The sequence below is a fragment of the Anolis sagrei genome, chromosome 6 (genome assembly GCF_037176765.1).
Source record: "Anolis sagrei isolate rAnoSag1 chromosome 6, rAnoSag1.mat, whole genome shotgun sequence".
Taxonomy (NCBI): Eukaryota; Metazoa; Chordata; class Lepidosauria; order Squamata; family Dactyloidae; genus Anolis; species Anolis sagrei.
This window is the reverse complement of record NC_090026.1, coordinates 52215871-52237272: the sequence shown is the minus strand read 5'-3', so window position 1 is coordinate 52237272 and position 21402 is coordinate 52215871. Positions and strand designations below refer to the sequence as shown.

General features: G+C 41.1%; 1 protein-coding gene across 1 annotated transcript in view; it reads left to right on the top strand.

Annotated features, from left to right (window-relative positions):
* POLR1A (RNA polymerase I subunit A) overlaps positions 1-21402 on the top strand; it is a 67282-nt gene that overhangs the window by 3452 nt on the left and 42428 nt on the right. Inside the window, exons 2-10 of the mRNA XM_067470116.1 lie at positions 638-842; positions 1399-1548; positions 1617-1715; positions 4748-4833; positions 6655-6764; positions 10027-10113; positions 12161-12263; positions 13123-13270; positions 19473-19646. Coding sequence (XP_067326217.1) covers positions 638-842; positions 1399-1548; positions 1617-1715; positions 4748-4833; positions 6655-6764; positions 10027-10113; positions 12161-12263; positions 13123-13270; positions 19473-19646 — 1162 coding nt within the window. The remainder of the gene's footprint in view (positions 1-637; positions 843-1398; positions 1549-1616; positions 1716-4747; positions 4834-6654; positions 6765-10026; positions 10114-12160; positions 12264-13122; positions 13271-19472; positions 19647-21402) is intronic.

Genomic DNA, 21402 nt, shown 5'->3' with positions numbered 1-21402 from the left:
GATTATATATCCCAACAACTTCAACTCCCACATATCAAGATCTGTTTTCCCCAAACTCCACCAGTGTTCACATTAGGGCATATTGAGCATTCTTGCCAAGTTTGGTCCAGATCCATTATTGTTTGAGTCCGCAGTGCTCTTTACATGTAGGTGAACTACAACTCCAAAACTTAAGGTCAATGCCCACCAAACCTTTCTAGTATTTTCTGTTGGTCCTGGAAGTTCTGTGTGCCAAGTTTAGTTCAATGCCATCATTGGTGGAGTTCGGAATACTCTTTGATTGTAGGTGAACTATAAATCCCAGCAACTGCAACTCCCAAATGACAAAAATCAATACCCCTCCCCAATCCCGATTTCAAATTTGGGCATATCGGGTGTTTGTGCCAAATTTAGTCCAGTGAATGAAAATACATCCTGCATATCAGATTTTTACATTACAATTTATAAGAGGAGCAAAATTACAGTTGTGAAGTAGCAATGAAAACAATTATATGGTGGGGAGTCACCACAAATGAGAAACTGTATTAAGGGGTTGCGGCATTAGGAAGGTTGAGAACCACTGGTCTTGACACTGCTACACAAATTCCTCAGTCACATGGCTTCATCGAAATGTTTTCTGATTTTCTTTTCATATTAGGAAACTGAGCGTGAAATCTATAACCAACCCAGTGTTTCTGGACAATGCGGGCACTCCTTCACCAAATGGACTGTATGACTTGTCGTTGGGACCCCTTGACAATAAAGAAGTATGTGCCACATGTATGCAGGATTTCAACAGCTGCCCAGGTCACTTTGGTCACATAGAATTGCCCTTGACTGTTTATAACCCTCTCTTTTTTGATGTAAGTATTTTAATGGCTTTAATCATTATACAATCTCTTGTTCTAAGCTTTCTAGGAGGGGGGATGAATTGTGTAATGGGTCAAATTTTGTTTCTGTCCATCCTCCCCATTGGGTCTCGGTGCTCAGAAGAATTAGATCTACATTTGAGAATTCAGTTTCAATTTCTGTTTGCAGAGTGGTTTGAAGTATTCAGGGTTTAAAATTGATATGTATATTTTAGAGTGCTGGGACAGTTCACATTCTAGGATCAGATTTTAAATGGGTGAACTGCCAAGAAATTGCACAGCATCTTTGTGACACATGTAAATATAATGTTTGGCCTGAAAAGATAACATGAACAGAGAATGACTGAGATTACTTCTATTGCATACTCTCAGCATTGTTGTTTTTTTCAATTCCTGAAAAATTTGTTCAGGTAGGTTTGATGTCTTTTGGAAACAAGCCCCACAAATGTAAAAGCATTAGTATTTATATATTGTGTGAACATGTGTCGTTTCAAAGTACGAAAAGGACATTCAACATTGTAGTGATTCACCTCATTATTATCTTTTTCAGAAATTATTCCTTCTGATTCGAGGTTCCTGTCTGAACTGCTGCCATCTGACGTGTCCTCGCGCTGTGATTCATTTGCTGTTTAACCAGCTGAAGCTTCTGGAGGTAGGGCTGCTTCAAGCAGCCCATGATCTGGAAGCAGTACTGAGCAGGGTGAGTTTTCTTTCTCTTGGTTTGTTTTGGGAGCTTCCTGAAAGTGTCTAATTATATTGTTCTTTCAGTTTTTAGAAGATAATCCAGATGGTGACTTTGAAGAGGCATTACGCTTGCATGTAGAAGAAGTGCTCCACAATAACCAGTTTAGAGATCAAGGTGCACCTGTAAGTGAGGAAATCATTTTTACATAGTACTATTTGCATGGATTGAAATGAGCAATTTGCTTGCATTTCCATATCTGAAATACTACCAGAGTTTTCCTTATAGTGTCTGGTTATTTTGACATAATTAATAGTATAAACACTATTACCTCTTTATTGCCCTGTCCCAAGCTTTCAGGACAGGACAATAAAGCAGATTACCAGGCCAATTAGATTTGACGCTGATGACCAGGACAGTTGTAAATTGTGTGTTTTAATATTGAGATATATGTATGCGTATATGAATTCTTGTCCTGACATTGAATGTTTGTCGTATATATGCTGTGCTCCGCCTTGAGTCCCCTTCGTGGTGAGAAGGGCGGAATATAAATGTTTTAAATAAATAAATGAATGTGAACTTTTATTGAAATTGCACAAAACATAAAAATGGTAGCCTTTTGAAAAGCTCTCACAAATCAGAAACAGACATCACTTGTTATCCACCGTCCATGACCATAGTAACTTGATATAATGACAGTCTAGTTCAGGGGTCCTCAAACTTTTTAAACAGAGGGCCAGGTCACAGTCCCTCAAACTGTTGGAGGGCTGGATCATAATTTGAAGAAAAAAAAAAGAATGAATTCCTATAAACACTGCACATATCTTATTGGTAGTGCAAAAACACTTAAAAACAACACAAAAATTAAAATGGAGAACAATTTAAAGAAATATAAACTTATTTGTTTATATTTGTGGGCCTGCTTTTGGCTGATGAGATAGGATTGTTGTTGCTGTTGTATGCTTTCAAGTTGTTTCAGACCGAAGTTGACCCTGAATGAGGGCTGGGTAAATGACCTTGGAGGGCTGTATCCGGCCCCCGGGCCATAGTTTGGGGACCCCTGGTCTAGTTATTTTAGGCAAACTGGCATTGTTGTTTATTCAGTGGACAAAAATATGCAAAAATCAAGTTTTATTTATTTATTTCCAACATTTATATGCCATCCTTCTCACCCCAAAGGGGACTCAGAGCAGCTTTCAAGATATATGTATATACAATATATTATATTATTAGCCTAGCACAATATCAGTATCATATATTACTATATTGTACTATACCATTATATTGTAATATTATTAGGAATATTACATGTAATATAAAATATGTAATTATAATATTGCAGTATTATTATTAGTATTATATTGCATTATGTTAAAATATTATATAATGGCACACCAGGAAGATCTAATGAGAAAACTAAATGTGTCTGGCTATTTTCCCAGTGACCATTGGTATGCCCTAAATTACTTTAATGCCCCCCAAAATGATACTCTACAGACAAGACTAAATTAACCAAATTGAGTTTACTGAATAAACAGGGTGAAATAAAACAAGGTATACAGAGGTGTAAATCTGAGGTAACAAATTTGATAGAGTTAGAACAGTGAAATATAAACTCTGAGGTAACAAACTATAAACTCTGGGGCAAATATATTCTAATCTAAAATCTATAAACTTTGGCAAATATAACTATTCTATGAAACATGTATTATCTATGAACTCTCTATCTATAAGGCAAATATGTGATAAGGATGGCCTGTTCAAATTGCTAGTCCAGACCAGACACTATCAGGCTAACTAACTTCAAGCTATGACCAACAAAGAATGCCATAAGAAGTTCTATCACCAGCCCATTCTGGCTCTGAGTCAGAATGGGCTGCACCAACTGAGCTCGGCCTCTAGGGGGAACCTAAGCTTCTCCCCTAAACTTGGCAAATGGAACAGTCCAATAGGCAAACAGGGAATTAAACAGGCTGAGACTTCACACTCCCCGCCCGAGACTTCACATATTATAAATATTATATATACAATATATTATATTATATTATTAGTATAGCACAGGAGACAAGGTGGAACAATCGAAATGACTTGGTGTCATAGTGGATGAAGTGACAGCACCCTCTGTGGCCAGAATAGAGCATAACCTCCGGGCGCCAAAGTGGAAATGCCAAAAATACCTCCGTCTGCCTGTACGTCTAAAAAACGGCATTGAATGTTTGCCGTGTATATGCGTATTGTAATTTACCCTGAGTCCCCTTTGGGGTGAGATGGGCGGAATATAAATACTGTAAATAAAAAATCAAGCCAAAAAAAGAGAATAAATATAAAATAATATTCAATGTTTTTTCAAATACAGAAATGTTTTTCCAAATCACAATCTTTTGAATGTTGAGTTAGACTTCAAGATTGCTATGTAGTCCAACAAAGTATATTTAGGATGTTGGGCTGATACCAAGGAAACAATAGATATGCAGATTTATAGTTGTAATCAGCCAAGCAGTGTTCTCAGTTGAAATCTGTATAAAAAGATTTATAGATGTTTTTACTGTAACATTTTGTTCTTCCTGACTGGAGAATCAAGGTTTGACAGGCATAAAACATTAGCAAAATTGGAAAAGGCACCATGCCATAAAGCAATATATAAGTTCATTTTAAAAAGAGGATATTGCAAATATTATGTGGCTAATTTTAGTTTACTCAAGTAATATTTGTAATGTGGCTATGCCTTTGGATAATGCATTTTCATCCATGTGAGTTGTCCCGACTTTTAACAGTTGTGCTCTTTGGACAGCGGATATAAAATGTGAACTGAATGTTAAAAGATAAGGTCAGCAAATATTTTGTTAGAACGGTCAAAAAGTGCTATAGAATTAGGTAATGTAATGGACTCATTTGTACTTTTCTTTGCCCATGTATGTGGGACTGCTAATAGTTTTCTTTACCTTCTTAAGAAATATGTGCCCCTTGTAATTCAGTTTTACATTATGTCCCAACATGTTCCTTTCCTTCAGTCATCGGGATTTAATTTGAGGGGGGAAATCTTTTATAGCAAGAATACAAACAAATTACATTCTCAAATGAAAATATACATTCTAAAATATAATTATAGGTCTGTGTTTTATTAATACTGCTTTCGGAATTGATGTTTACAATTAATTCGATTAATACATAGCTTTTTAAACTTCTGTAACCTTTTTTTACCTCTCACCCCTTAAAGGTAAAAACAGTATGTGAATGTAGAAGTAAACTTATCTCCCAGTTTTGGAAATCGCACATGAGTTCAAAGAAATGTCCAAATTGCAAGTGAGTATAACCATGCCATTTTATAGAAATTATCTCCCTTTATTTATCCAAATCCAAGCCTGATATACTGTTACAATTTTGTTCACTTTTTGGAATTGATTAAAGCAGTGTTTCTCAACCTGGGGGTTGGGACCCCTGGAGGGGTCGCAAGGGGGCGTCAGAGGGGTCACCAAAGACCATCAAAAACAGTATTTTCTGTTAGTCATGGGGGTTCTGCGTGAGAAGTTTGGTCCAATTCTGTTGTTAGTGGGGTTCAGAAAACTTTTTGATTGTAGGTGAACTAGAAATTTCAGCAATTACAACTCCCAAATGTCAAGGTCTGTTTTCCCCAAACTCCACCAGTGTACACATTTGGGCATATTGAATATTAGTGTAGAGCAGTGGTTCTCCAACTTACTTATGCCGCGACCCCTTAGTACAATCCCTCATGTTTTGGTGACCCCCAACCATAATATTGTTTTCGTTGCTACTTCATAACAGTCATGTTACTACTGTTATAAATCATAATGTAAATATCAGATATGCAAGATGTATTTTCATTCACTGGACCAAACTGGGCACAAATACCCAATGCACCCACATGTAAATGCTAGTGAGGTCGGGGGAGGATTGATTTTGTAATTTGGGAGTTGTAGTTGCCGGGATTTATAGTTCCCCTATAATCAAAGAGCATTCTGAACTCCACCAGTGATGGATTTGAGCCTAATTTGCCACACAGAACTCCCATGACTAACAGAAAACACTGGAAGGGTTTGGTGGGTATTGACCTTGAGTTTGGGAGTTGTAGTTCACCTATATCCAGAGAGCACTGTGGACTCATGCAATGGTGGATCTGGCACAAATACTCAATATGCGCAAATGTGAATACTGGTGGAGCTTGGGGAAAATAGACTTTGACTTTTGGGAGTTGTAGTTGCTGGGATTTATAGTTCACTACAATCAAAGAACATTCTGAACTCCACCAACGATAGAATTGGCTCAAACTTCCCACATGGAATCCCCATGACCATCAGAAAATACTGTTTTCTGATGGTCTTTGGTGACCCCTCTGACACGCCTTCGCGACCCCCTCAGGGGTCCCGACCCCCAGGTTGAGAAACACTGGTGTAGAGTTTGGTCCAGAGCAATCATTGTTTGAGTCCACAGTCCTCTCTGGATGTCGGTGAACTACAACTCCAAAACTCAAGGTCAATCCTCACCAAACCCTTCCAGTATTTTCTGATGGTCATGGGAGTTCTGTTTGCCAAGTTTGGTTCGGTTCCATCGTCGGTGGAGTTCTTTGATTGTAGGTGAACTATAAATCCCAGCAACTACAACTCCCAAATGACAAAATCAATCCCCCCCCCCCCCCCCAGTGAATGAAAATGCATCCTGCATATCAGATATTTATATTACGATTGATAACGGTAGCAAAATTAGAGTTATGAAATAGCCACAGAATTAATTGTATGATTGGGGGTCACCACAACATGAGGAACTGTATTAAGGGGTCGCGACATTAGGAAGGTTGAGAAACACTGGATTCAAGTGAATTGATTGCTTCGCTTTATTTACAAAATAGCTTTACAGTATAAAATAAAATTTAGAAAAAATTCAATAGTATAACCATTGAAATTTGTTAAAAACATGTTAAACAAATTAGAATGATTTCAAACAGATTTGGACAAAATGATTAGATTTCAAAAGCATTGATTAAGGAGTCAGATTATAAAGTTTCATTGATATGCATTGGCACCAAACAGGCCTCTAAATCTGGGGTGCCACAGGAGAAAATTGAGGATTAATAATGGTTTTGTCTTTTCCTCCTTTACTGTCTTCAAGAGCTGGAAGATCACTTGTCCGAAAAGAACATAATAGCAAACTCACTGTGACAAACTGTAGTGTCATAATCCAGAAATCGGGCAAAAAGAAAATAGTGGAAGAAGCAGCAAGTATGTATGTTCTACTGATATCTTACAGAAACTTCACACCAATAAACATTATGCCACATTAAACCACAGAAAACCTGGTGTCATATGTTAAAGCAGTGGTTCTCAACCTGTAGCTCCACATATGTTTTGGCCTTCAACTCCCAGAATTCCTAACAGCTGGTAAACTGGCTGGGATTTCTGGGAGTTGTAAGCCAAAACTCCTGGGGAGTTTTGAACCAATATGCTAAGGGCTTGTGAAACACTCTGCTATCTTTTATTTTTATGCAAGCTAGTCTTCTCCCAGCCCCGGCCACATAGCCAAATAAAATATGCAAAATATTGCCCAAATAGTGTATTTGATTATTACAAGGTCAGAAATCAGGGCCCTTCCACACATCCATATAACCCAGAATATCAAGGAAGATAATTCAAAATGTCTGCTTTGAATTGGATTATCTGCGTCCTCACTGCCATATAAAGTAGTTCAAAGCAGATAATGTGGTGTTTTATACAGTTGTGTGGAAGGGGCCGAAGTCAGATTTTGCCCAGTTCTGTGCTGTTATCTTTAGGAAGAGCTTGAAGACGTGGTTGTTCCAGTGTGCCTTCCCAGAATAGGAAACTCCAAGCATCATGTCCCACATGCACTTTACTAGAGATTTAAGATTGTCTGCACATTGCACCTATTGCCAAAAACCTACCCATTTCACCTGGTAATGTCCAGCATTTTAAAAAACTTTTAACCACTACATTTGGCCCGGCCATAGTTTTTAAATTGTGTTGTGATGTTATTGTGTAATGTTTATTGTTATTGGTTTGTGTTTATTGCTTTGTTTTTATGAGTTTATTGATTGTTGTATTTGTTATGTTGTTGTTTCACTGATGTATTTGGCCTTGGCCTCTTGTAAGCCGCACCGAGTCCTTCGAGAGATGTTAGTGGGGTATAAATAAAGGTTTTATTATTATTATTATTATTATTATTATTATTATTATTATTATACCATTCTGAAAAATGGTGACAGGGCTGTTGGTTGCCATTCATTCATAGAATCATAGAGTTGGAAGAGACCTCGTGGGCCATCCAGTCCAACCCCCTATTTATTTATCATGTCATCAGCAACCATACCATTGTATTACATTTCTAACAGAACAAAACAAACGAACAGATAAAAAAACCCACACATTTTGCAAACTTGGTAGTTGAGTAAATGTCCTTTGACCAGTATCTGGCCACTTGGAGTGCCTCTGGTGTTGCCGCAAGAAGGTCCTCCATTGTGCATGTAGCAGGGCTCAGGTTGCATTGCAGCAGGTGGTCTGTGGTTTGCTCTTCTCTGCACTCGCATGTCGTGGGTTCCACTTTGTAGCCCCATTTCTTAAGATTGGCTCTGCATCTCGTGGTGCCAGAGCGCAGTCTGTTCAGCGCCTTCCAAGTCGTCCAGTCTTCTGTGTGCCCAGGGGGGAGTCTCTCATCTGGTATCACCCACGGATTGAGGTGCTGGGTTTGAGCCTGCCACTTTTGGACTCTTGCTTGCTGAGGTGTTCCAGCGAGTGTCTCTATAGATCTAAGAAAACTATTTCTTGATTTAAGCCGTTGACGTGCTGGCTGATCCAACCCCCTGCCAAGAAGCAGGAAAATCGTATTCAAAGCACCCCAACAGATGGCCATCCAGCCTCTGTTTAAAAGCCTCCAAATAAGGAGCCTCCACCACACGCCGGGCAGAGAGTTCCACTGCTGAACAGTTCTCACAGGAAGTTCTTCCTGATGTTCAGATGGAATCTCCTTTCTTGTAATTTGAAACCATTGTTCCACATCCTAGTCTCCAGGACAGCAGAAAACAAGCTTGCTCCCTCCCTATGATTTCCTCTCACATACATGGCTATCATGTCTCCTCTCAGCCTTCTCTTCTTCAGGCTAAACATGCCCAACTCTTTAAGCCGCTTCTCATAGGACATGTTCTCCAGACCCTTGATCATTTTAGTCGCCCTCCTCTGGACACATTCCAGCTTGTCAATATCTCTCTTCAATTGTGGTGCCCAGAATTGGACACAATATTCCAGGTGTGGTCTAACCAAGGCAGAATAGAGCATGGGTAGCATGACTTCCCTGATTATGGATAAGTTGATGGAGCATTCAACCACAGCTTTTGGCTAAAAATGGCCACCAGAGTGATAATTCTTAGTAGATTTTAATTGTATTGTTTTAATGTTTTTAACTATTTACTATTGATTGTTTATTTTTACTATGTATATATTGAGGCATTGAATTGCTGCCAATTGGAAGTCAACCCCAGGGGGTTGAGAAGGGCGGGGTAAAAATATTAGAAATAAGTAAATAAATAAATAAATCCTTGGATCTAGACACTAGACTCCTATTGATGCAGGCCAAAATCCCATTGGCTTTTTTTGCCGCCGCATCACATTGTTGGCTCATGTTTAACTTGTTGCCCATGATGACCCCAAGATCTTTTTCACACATACTGCTGCTCTCGAGCCACGCATCCCCCAATGAGTATGAGCCAACTATGATTTCAACTGATCTGATAATGAGTTCTTTGATTTCTAGTAGACAGTGTGCCTCGGCAGTGTTAATAATACATAGCCTACAGGTCACTTTTAGTCTTTATGGAGATGCCCTATGATAAAAATATTGATTTTGATGTGACAGTTCTTCAAAAGAAGGTGTAAGGCCCCTTCCATTTTCTTTTGCCTCAGAAGTGTTTTAACAAAAGCAGAAGTAGATTTCCAAGGTCTATTCATACTATACTTGCTCCTGTGGAACTTGAGGATTTTTAGTTTTGTGTGTGAGAGAATGAGCCTTATTCACATCGTTCTACAAATTTTAGGAATTCATAAAATGAAGCCATAATTGTTCAGTCGGATCCTACTACTATAATTGAGTATAGTTGTGAAATGAGCCCAGGCCAGTTACGTTTTCATTTTTGGGCAATGATGTGCCCTACTGTTTTCCCTGAGGGAAAAAAATGTGCATTTAGACACCTAAGAATTGAACACCTTTGTTGTATGCCGCAACTATGCCCTGGCAATTTTTTATTAATTTAAAAATAGCTTGATGCTATTCTGACAATTATGTAATTATGTGACATATCTATTCATTTTTTGTCAATGCTGTGTTTCTTTCTCTGTTGTGTGCAATATTGTGCTGGAATTGGCTTTTCTTTCATGCTCCTGATACTGAACAAGCCTTTTAGTTCTTTAGTATAGAATTTTACACAAGTGACTTGATCCAGATTTTGTTGTTCATCTCTCCAAAAATTTAATTCTTTAGTTGTAGATGAAACCCACCTGGGAAAGCGAGGCTATTTGACACCTATGACTGCCAAGCAACATGTTGAAGCTTTATGGAAAAATGATGGTAATGAATAATGTTATTTATACCCCCTTTTAACAACCCCTCCAACTTTTGCATTAGTGATGTTGCACCTGACGATGTATGTTGTATTTGGTCAAATCCATGGACTCTGGGCCCTTCCACACAGCCATATAACCCAGAATATCAAGGCAGAAAATCCCAAAATATCTTCTCTGAACTGGGTTACCTGAGTCCACACTGCTGTATATTCCAGTTCAAAGCAGATAATGTGGGCTTTCATTCGGCTGTGTAGAAGGGGCCTCACGGCCCTTCAACACAGCCCTATATCCCATTATATCAATTCAGAAGATCCCACATTTTCTGAGTGTGGACTCAGATAACCCAGTTCAAAGCAGATATTGTGGGATCGTCTGCCTTGATAAAGGGTTGTATGGAAAGGCCCTCAGTTTGTTAAGAATAGAGTAGGCCTCTATCTGAGAGAATACCTCTTTAATAATCTCTCGTTCTTCAGGATGACTATGGTCAAGTTTCTTTAGAAGAATTGTGCTGGAGGACCTAGGGCCCTTCCACACAGCCACATAACCCAGAATATCAAGGCAGAAAATCCCACAATACCTGCTTTGAACTGGATTATCTGAATTGGATTATCTGAGTCCACCCTGCTGCCTCGAGTCACCTGCGGGCTGAGAGGGGCAGTATATAAATATAGCAAATCTATATAAATAAAAATGTAATGTTCATTTCTGGGATTAACATAACTCAAAAACCACTAGGCGAATTGACACCAAATTTCAACACAAGACACCTCTCCGGCCAACGAGTGACCATCATTCATAAAAATAATGAAAAACACTGTGGAAGGAACTTAAAAAGCCAAATAATAAAAATAAATTACAGTGCATGTGCAAAACCACACATATACATAAATATATACTCACAAAAGATACATATACACAGACTCGGCCACAGCAACGCGTGGCAGGGGATGGCTAGTAAAAAAATAAATATATTCCAGTTCAGAGCAGATATTGTGGGAAATTATATTCAGCTGTGTGGAAGAGGCCCTAGAGACTCTAAAGCCCATTCTACACTGCCATATAAAATCCAGATTATCTACTTTGAACTGGATTATATATTAGTGTAGACTCTTATAATCCAGTTCAGCAGTGGAAAGAAAATAGAAAAAAGAGCTAATGGTGATAATACAAGAGACAGCCTTCTTGGGCCCCTTCTACCTTACACTTTGATATAAAATCCACATCTGCTTTGAATTGCATTATATGGCAGTGTAGACTCATATAATCCAGTTCAAAGAAGATAAAGTGAATTATCTGCATTATATGCATGTAGAAGGGGCCTAAGACGACTGTCTCCTCTATTATCAGTGTATATACCTGTGAGGGTAGTGGGAGGAACAGATTGTAAGATTTGAGCAGAGAGGCACTACATTTGCTGTTCCAAATACCATTTGCCATTCCAAATACATGGCACTGGTATTTAGTTTTTATAGGATGGGAAGAACCAAACAATTCATTCACCTTACTCTAAAATATACCTTACTAGTGGAATAATGTGTCGTATATCCGCCCTTTGGGGAGATAGAGCGGAATATAAATATAGTTTTATTATATTATATTATATCCAGAATCATGTCACAATATCTCATGACTCTGCCAAATTGTGAGAGTGGCGAAGTGGAAATCAACTAACATGAGGCCAATCCAGTGAAATGTCTCCCCAAATAAGCTTAATTAAAATGGATGGGATTTGTGCATTTGATTAAGAAGTCAGCCAGAAAACACCTTATTGAATTAATGCCTTATGAGTTGAATTTGCTCGGGTTGTGGTTGAGATTATATATTGTGTTGTTAGAAGTGCAACTATATTAATAAATCGTTGTAAAACATACTATGAGAATATAAATTTTGTCACTGGCTGCTTAGGAGTGCAGCCTTAAATGCACAATGAAATCACTAATGGATATATAGAAACACATTTATGGGTCACTGGATTGTCCTTTTTAAATTCCTTGGAACTTAATTTGATTCTGTCTTAAGTAAACTTTCTGATGGCTCTCTGTTCTCTTCAGGATTTCTCTTGTCTAAGCTTTTCTCCGGTATGACTATCGCTGGTGATTCAAGTTTCAATCCTGATATGTTCTTCCTCGACCAGATTGTTGTTCCTCCCGCGAGGTAATGAAATGTGTCTGAACTTTATTTCACAATTAGCCACCCCTATCACACGTTGCTGAGCCCAGTCTGTATATATGTGTTCTGTGTGTGTATATATGTGTTTATATGTGCGTATATATTTGTGTATTTGTGTGTGTGTGTGTGTCTGTCTGTCTCTCTCTCTCTCTATATATATATGGGTGTATATATGTGTGTGCATATGTGTATATGTAGATGTGTATATATATTTGTGTGTTTATATGTGTATATATATATTGTGTACATGTGCATGCTTGTCTATATGCATATTTGTCTGTATATATGTGTGTATATATTTGTGTGTTTATATGTGTATATGTATATTGTGTACATGTGCATGCTTGTCTATATGCATATTTGTCTGTATATATGTGTACATGTATGTGTGCATTTGTGTGTATATGTATATATGTGTGAGTATGTATATGCATTTGTGTGTATATTTGTGTGTGCTTGGGTATATGTGTGTGTGTGTGTGTGCATGTGAATATGAGTGTATGTATACATGGTGTACTTTTGGGGGTTTTAAGTCCGTTCTGCTGGATTGTGTGTGTGTGTGTTTTTAGGAGTGATGAACACTCGGAGTGTTAGGTGTATTGTGTCAAAAAATTGTGTCAATTCGTCCAGTGATTTCTGAGTTATGTTAATCCCTCAAATGAACATTTTTATTTATATAACATTTCAATCTTATTTATAGTGGGTTTGAATCCATGGATGCAGAATCTGTTAATGTGGAAAGACAACTGTATTCTAAATGACCTTGAAAGGTTTTAATGATTTAACAAATGTGACAAAGAGAGTTACTGCTTTTCTCAGCATAATCAATGTGTGCTCTGCATAGGTACCGCCCTGTGAGTTGTGTGAGGGACCAGATGTTTGCAAATGGTCAAACAGTGAACCTTCAAGCTGTCATGAAGGATGCTCAGCTGACTCGGAAGGTTCTGGCTATTATTGCTCAAGAAGAGTGTCAGATGGAAGATCTCAAGAAGGTAAGATTTTGTTTCATGAGCCCTTTTTCCAGCAGGAAAAGCATCCACTTTCTCTACTTGTTTAAAGACCAAAAATATAACACAGGGTGGAACTTCAGTTTGTAAGCCAAGATGGTGTTTGTGAGTTCTGTTCATAGCGCAAGGAAAGAATCAAAGAGCCACAGTTGCCTTAGCAGGTTTTCTCCATATTTAAGGAGATTACCATTGAACAGTGGTGATGTTATCTGCATGGGATGAATCATCTGGGGACCCTTCTACACTGCCATAGAATCCAGATTATAATCCACATTATCTGCTTTGAACTGGATTATATGAGTCTAAACTGCTATATAATCCAGTTCAAAGAAGATAATGTAGATTTTATATGGCACTGTAGAAGGGGCCTATGTATTGTAGCATTAATTTCAGAGAGAGCCAGGTGAAGCTGTTTTTGTTGTACTTCTAAGCCAGAAGGCCCAGTTGTAAAAAAAAAATACTCCCCCCAATGTTTTTAATTAAATTTTTTGACAATTAAAAACACACAAAAAGAAAAGTAATGATACATTAGTGCATAAACATGCACATACTTAGACAATTATTATTTAACATCTCTACTCTACATATAACTCTAAAACTAGCAAAATACACATACATTAGTTTTAAAAGTGGATTTCCAGCTTCTCTTTTGTCAGTTTTGTTTATTAATTTATTAATTTATTTCCTATATTTATACCCCGCCCTTCTCCTCCCGAAGGGGGACTCAGGGCGGCCTAACAAAAGCATCATACGAGGCTAGCATCATAAAAACAACCACAGTACAATCAAAATATTAAAAATTAAAACAACAATTAAAACAATTAATTAATACGCATCCATTAAAATCGATATCCAAAAACCAGTCTGAGTCAATTCATTGCCATAAGTTCTTCCACTTGCTGCTCACTGATCAAACGCTTGGTCCCATAACCAGGTCTTGATTTTCCTTCTGAAAGACAAGAGGGAGGTGGCCAATCTGATATCTTCAGGGAGGGTGTTCCATAGACGGGAGGCCACTGCTGAGAAGGCCCTGTATCTCATCCCCATCAACCGTGTTTACGATAGTGGTGGGATCGAGAGCAGAGCCTCTCCTGAAGATCTTAAACTTCATGATGGTTTGTGGCAGGAGATACGTTTGGACAGGTAGTCAGGGCCGGAACCATTTAGAGCTTTAAAGGTTAAAACCAGCACTTTGAATTGTGCTCGGAAGCTGATCGGTAGGTAGTGGAATTGGCGTAACAAAGGATTTGTATGTTCCCTGTACGTCCCTGAGAAACTGGCTGCTGACCTTTGGACTAGTTGAAGTTTCCAGGCAGTCTTCAAAGGCAGCCCCATGTAGAGTGCATTGCAGTAGTCTATTCTGGATGTAACAAGAGCATGGACCACTGTGGCCAAGTCAGACTTCTCAAGGAACAGGCGCAGCTGGTGCACAAGTTTTAATTGTGCAAAAGCTCTCCCGACTACCGCCGAGACTTGGGGTTCCAGGCTCAGCGATGAGTCCAGGATCACCCCCAAACTGCGAACCTATGTCTTCAGGGGGAGTATAACCCCATCTAACACAGACTGTAACCCTATCCCCTGTTCGGCCTTTCGACTAACCAGGAGTACCTCTGTCTTGTCTGGATTTAGTTTCAATCTGTTCACCCTCATCCAGACCGACACAGCGGCCAAGCACCGATTTTTGTAGTTTTGCTATCAATATAATATTTTTTCTCCTACTTTATATCCAGGAGCCTTTTTACTGCTGTTTGTTTTAACATTTACAAGTACATAAAGTCTTTCCCTTGTATGATCCTTGGAGGGCAGTGTTGTATATTGGTTTCAAGTGTTGGACTTGGAAGATCCAGTTTAAAGTTCCTACTCAGCCATGAAAGTCACTAAAGGCCAGTTAGTTTGACTATACCTGTCACACAGTGGTTGTGATGATAAACTAAGTGGAAGAAAACTATATATTGCCTTGAGCATGTTGGAGGAAAAGTAGGATATAACTGAAATAAAGAAAATTGAGCAACCTGTCTCCATCCTCTTTGGGTATCTCTATTCCCATGAAGATGGAGAAAGAGCAGCTGAAAGGCCTTCAGGCAATCCCTGATTTCCAAGCAATAGTACTGTTGTTCTTTCAACATAGTGAGAGCTCACAGTGGAGTACTAAGAAGATGCTTGCAATTACTTATTTATTTACTTACTTTATTTATACCCCACTTTTCTTCACCCCGAGGGGGACTCAAGGAAACTTACAATCGCACCACCACGGTGCTTAAAAATGTACAAACATCAGTTAAAAGCATAAATTAAAATTAAACATATTTTTAATAATCATAGTTTAAAATACAATCAATCAATTACATCATACAAAGTCAGAGTCTGTCATTCCGTGGTCAATACTTGTTTCCATAATGAATATTCCTGTGGTGCTCTATCTTTCAAGTGCCTGCTCCCAGAACCTGGCTTTGACTCTCTTTCTAAACACCAGGAGATAGGTGGCTGTCCTAATATCGCAGGAAGGGAGTTCCACAACCGAGGAGCCACCACTGAGAAGGCCCTGTCTTATGCCTACCAACCGCACTTCCGATGAAGGTGGGACCGAGAACAGGGCCTCCCAAGATGATCTTAACCTCCTAGATCAGTGGTTCTCAACCTGTGGGTCCCCAGGTGTTTTGGCCTACAACTCCCAGAAATCCCAGCCAGTTTACCAGCTGTTATGATTTCTGGGAGATGAAGGCCAAAAACATCTGGGGACCCCAGGTTGAGAACCACTGTCCTAGATGGTTCATAGGGGAACCATAGTCTATTGCCTTTTTTTTCCTCTGCCAATGAGAGAGTGCAATCACATTTTTAAATAACTTATTCTGTTTTCCTGCTGAGCACCACATTATTTTATTTATTTATTTATTATTTAAACTTATATGCCGTCACTCCCCTGGGGCTCGGAGCAGCTTACAAGAATAGCTAAAATCTAACAAAGTTTAAAAGCAATTTAAAAACAACAGTATCAAACATTAAAAGCCTGTTGGAACAGGTATGTCTTACATGCCCTGCGGAAAGCGGGTAAGTCCCGCAGGGCACGAACTTCAGGTGGCAGAGCATTCCAGACTGATGGTGCCACTGCTGTAAAGGCTCTGCGTCTGGTTGCCGTTAGACGCAAGGTCTTGACACTGGAGACTTCCAATAGATCTTGGTCCTCAGAACGGAGGGATCTCTGGGGTTGGTAGGGGGTGAGACGATCCCTCAGATACATTGGCCCCAGACCATGCAAGGCCTTAAAGGTGAGTACCATCACTTTGAAAGTGATCCGGTGCTCAATTGGGAACCAATGCAGCTGTAGTAAGATTGGTGTTATGTGGCATCTCATCGGAATTCCCGCAAGAAGCCGAGCAGCTGCGTTTTGTACCAACTTGAGCTTCCAAATCACCGACAGAGGGAGGCCAATGTAGAGGGCGTTACAGTAGTCCAGTCTTGAGATGACCGTGGCCTGGATCACTGTAGCTAGGTCGTCCCTGGACAGGTAGGGGGCCAGCCGTCTAGCCTGCCGCAGGTGAAAGAAGGCGGTTCTGCTCACGGCGGAGACCTGGGCCTCCATTGTCAGCAGAGGGTCCAAAAGGACTCCCAGACTCTTTACCAATGATGATGGGCGTAACACCTCGCCATCCAGGGTGGGCAGATGGATGTCCCCACTGCCCGGTCCACCCAGCCATAGGATCTCCGTCTTTGCTGGATTCACCCTCAACCTGCTGGCACGCAGCCATCCAGTAACGGCCTCGAGGCACTGATGGAAACAATCGGGTACAGAGTCCGGTCGGCCTTCCATCTTCAGCACCAGCTGAGTGTCATCGGCATACTGATAACACTCAAGCCCAAAACCTCGAACCAGCTGAGCAAGTGGTCGCATATAAATGTTAAACAACAGAGGGGAGAGAATGGCCCCCTGAGGAACCCCACAAGATAGAGGGGACTTCTCAGAGACCAGGCCTCCCCTCTCCACTCGCTGTCCACGGTTGTGAAGAAAGGAGGACAGCCAGTTTAAAGCTGTCCCCCTGATTCCAGCAACAGCAAGGCAGTGGGTCAAGAGATTGTGGTCGACTGTGTCAAATGCTGCTGTGAGATCCAATAGCACAAGCAGCGCTGACCCGCCCTGGTCAAGCTGGCATCGAAGGTGATCCGTGATGGAGACCAGTACAGTCTCTGTCCCGTGCCCCGCACGGAAGCCGGATTGGAAGGGATCTAGTCCGGCTGTGTCGTCTAGGAATTCCTGCAACTGCTCCACTGCTGCCCTCTCAATCACCTTGCCCAGGAGCAAGAGATTTGAAACTGGGCGGTAACTGGAGGGAACCGAGGGATCTAAATCTGGTTTCTTCAGCAAAGGAGAGACCACCGCCTCTTTTAAACCCTCTGGAAAGACTCCTTGCTCAAGGGAGCTGTTTATGATCTTCAACAGAGGGTCACGTAATCCCTCCAAGCAGGATTTCACCAACCAAGAGGGACACGGATCGAGGGAGCAAGTGGTCGGTCTAGCTGCAGCTATGAGCCTATCGACAGTCCCTGCATCCAGCGGGATGAACCTTTCGAGGATGGGCCCAGCAAGTGGCCACGGGGTCTCAAGTTCTCTCACTGTATCAATTGTGGCGGGGAGGTCCCGGCGAAGTAGCGAGATCTTGTCTGCAAAATAGCTCTGAAAAACCTCGGCTGGAGGGGCCTGATTACCACTTTTTGGGACGGTAGGAACCGTCGTTAGAGATCGAATTATTTTGAACAATTTTGCCGGGCGTGAGCTAGCAGACGCTATCAAAGAAGAATAATATACTCGCTTTGCCTCAGTGATAGCATGCTCATAGGATTCCCTGAATGCCTCATAAGCTGATCTCGATGCTCCGTCACAGAGTTCTCGCCACACGCCCTCCAGCTGTCTCTTTTCCCGCTTCATCAGTCGAAGTTCCTCGGTAAACCAAGGAGACCGATTTCGGCGGGGTCTGAGAGGGCGTCTAGGGGCGATCTCGTCAAGTGCATTGGATAGCCTGATGTTCCATGTGTCCACCTGCACATCGATCGAGTCGCTGGCTCCAGATCCCTCAGAGCATTCCGGAACCTACTGGGTTCCATAAGTCTCCTTGGGCGAGCCCAAATTGGCTCGGCGCCCTTGTAGCGTGGGTAGGCATGCTCCAACCGGACTCTCAGGGCGCAGTGATCCGACCATGGAACCTCTATTGTGGAGGCTTGGGTCACTTGAATTCCTGCGCTGAAAATCAAATCTAACGTGTGCCCCGCCCGATGCGTGTGCCCAGTAGTACAGAGGGAGAGTCCTAGTGTCTCCATGGTAGACACTAGGTCCACAGCCGCTAATGAACAAGAGTCTGCATCAGCGTGGATATTGAAATCCCCCAAGATGATAAGTCTGGGGAACCTCAGGGACCACTCCGACACAGTCTCAAGCAGCTGGGATAGGCTGTCCGCTGGTGCGCTGGGCGCACGGTACACCAGCAGAAAGGCTATGCTCTCACAGGAATCCCACACCAGGCCAACACTTCCAATGCCAGAGATGCTCGGCACAGGAACTGCCCTAAGAGAAAAACTTTCTCGGGCGAGCATAGCCACCTCACCCCACCCCCCGCCTCCCAGTCCGCTTCTGGTGAGTGATTGCATAACCTGGAGATGTTATTTCCTGGAGTAGGATCTCATCCCCCTCTTGGATCCAAGTTTCTGTAATACACACTAGGTCAGCTCCCTGATCATTAAGAAAGTCCCTGATGGTAGCAGTTTTGTTCCTTATGGACCTAGCATTCACTAACACCAGAGTAGGAGGGGAGGAAACTGGTTGCCTGTCACAGATGTACCTGGGGATAGGCCGCAGGTTAGAGGGGGGCCGATTAAAGGGCTGCTAGTGCAGTGAACTACATTATAGTGGGCTGTCTTCAAAATGAAGTCATTTTGTAAACAAGTCAGTATTTTAAACGTTGGGTTCAGGCCTGTTCCCCCCTTTCCCCAGCCACATGTACTTTTGAGAAAGAAGGAACACTTTCTAAGTTTGGGACAATAGAGTCCCTGGGTGTGTCCTTCTCCCCAAGCCCTTTAGCTCTTTTTCTCATTTTAAATTCATCACTGAACCATAACTTTTAAGGTGTTTCTATATGTCTTCAGTGAAACCAGGACCCCCACTGTATCTTCTGCTGAGACTTCATTTGATATTCCACAGGAAACAGAACAGACCTCAGAGCCTCTGGACCGCAGCTTTCTACAAACCATCCCAGGACAGACTATTGCAGATAAGCTTTACACAATCTGGATTCGTCTGCAGAGCCGTGTAAATATTGTGTTTGATAGTGACATGGATAAGGTGATAACAGAGAAATACCCTGGCGTGCGTCAGGTAAGAGCTGGAAAAGTATTTCTTAAGTACAGGTAGTCCCCGCGTTACAAACAAGGTAGATTCCATACCTTTGTTCTTAAGTCGAATTTGTATCTAAGTCAGAAAAGGCATATAAGTATAACGAGCAAAAAAAATAACGCTTCAGGGGAGATACCTTTTCCTTATCTATATAAATAAATGAGATTAACAGAACTCAAAAAGCAGTGGGTGAATTGACACCAAATTTGGACAGCATACACGTAACAACCCAATGTATGTCCTTCACTCAAAAAGAATTGATTTTGTCATTTGGGAGTTGTAGTTGCTGGGATTTATAGTTCACCTACAATCAAAGAGCATTCTGAACTTCACCAATTATGGAATTGAACCAAACGTGGCATACAGGACTCCCATGACCAACAGAAAACACTAGAAGGGTTTGGTGGGCATTGACCTTGAGTTTGGGAGTTGTAGTTCACCTACATCCAATGCACTGTGGACTCAAACAACGATGGATCTGGACCAAACTTGGCACAAATATTCCATATGCCCAAATATGAACATAGATGGAGTTTGGGGAAATAGAACTTGACATTTTGGATTTGTAGTTACTTTAATTGTAGTCACCTACAATCAAAGAGCATTCTGAACCCCACCAACGACAGAATTGGGGCAAATTTCCTACACAGAACCCCCATGACCAAGAGAAAATACTAAGGCCATCCAGTCCAACTCTCTTCACCAGGGTAAGAAAATGTAGTCAAAGCCCTCCTGACAAAGAGTCATCCAGTCATAAATATAGATAGATATATATGATTCAAACACGCACAGATATATTATCATAGATTTGAAAGAGACCCCTAAAGATGGACAATTATATGTTGCATATTCCAGAGTAGGCAAATCAGACAGTCTCCACATCAACACTGACAAAGAAACAATACTGTTTACCCACAAGCATAGAGAAATTACATATATTAGAAACCCACACTTTCATTAGTTTATTTTCCAGTTCACTAGACTGGGCCACAGCAACGCGTGGCAGGCGACCGCTAGTAACTTATAAGAGTGGATTTCCCTTCCTAGGGGTAGATTTCCACTCACTTTTTGTTGTCTCATCACAGTTTATAGGAGCCCCTGGTGGCACAATGGGCTAAACCCTTGTGCCGGCAAGACTGAAGACCAACAGGTCAGAGGTTCGAATCTGGGGAGAGTGCGGATGAGCTCCCTCTGTCAGTTCCAGCTTCCCATATAGGGACATGAGAAAATTTATTTATTTATTTATTTATTTATTTCGGTTTCTTCTACCCCTCCCTTCTCACCCCGGAGGGGAGTCAGGGTGGCTTACAAAGGCACAATTTGATGCCAGCATCACATAACAGTAGTAAAACAAAATAACATCAATTAAACAGTTGAACAGTTAAACAACAATTCCTGCATTACAACCCTAAAACCGATAAAACCAATAAAACAATACAAACCCAATTACTCCTCACAGACGGTCAGCGTTCGCTATCTCATAGTCCAAATTCCAATTCCACATTGTCAGTCCTGTCAGTGCTAGTCGTTTGATTGTCCTTATCTAGTTGTCAGATTGCCTAAAGGCCTGGTCCCACAACCACGTCTTTACTTTCCTCCTGAAGGAGAGGAGGGATGTTGATGTCCTAATTTCTCCCGGGAGTGAGTTCCACAGGTGGGGGGCCATCACCGAGAAGGCCCTGCTCCTCGTCCCCACCAGCCTCACTTGTGATAGCGGTGGGGTCGAGAGCAGGGCCTC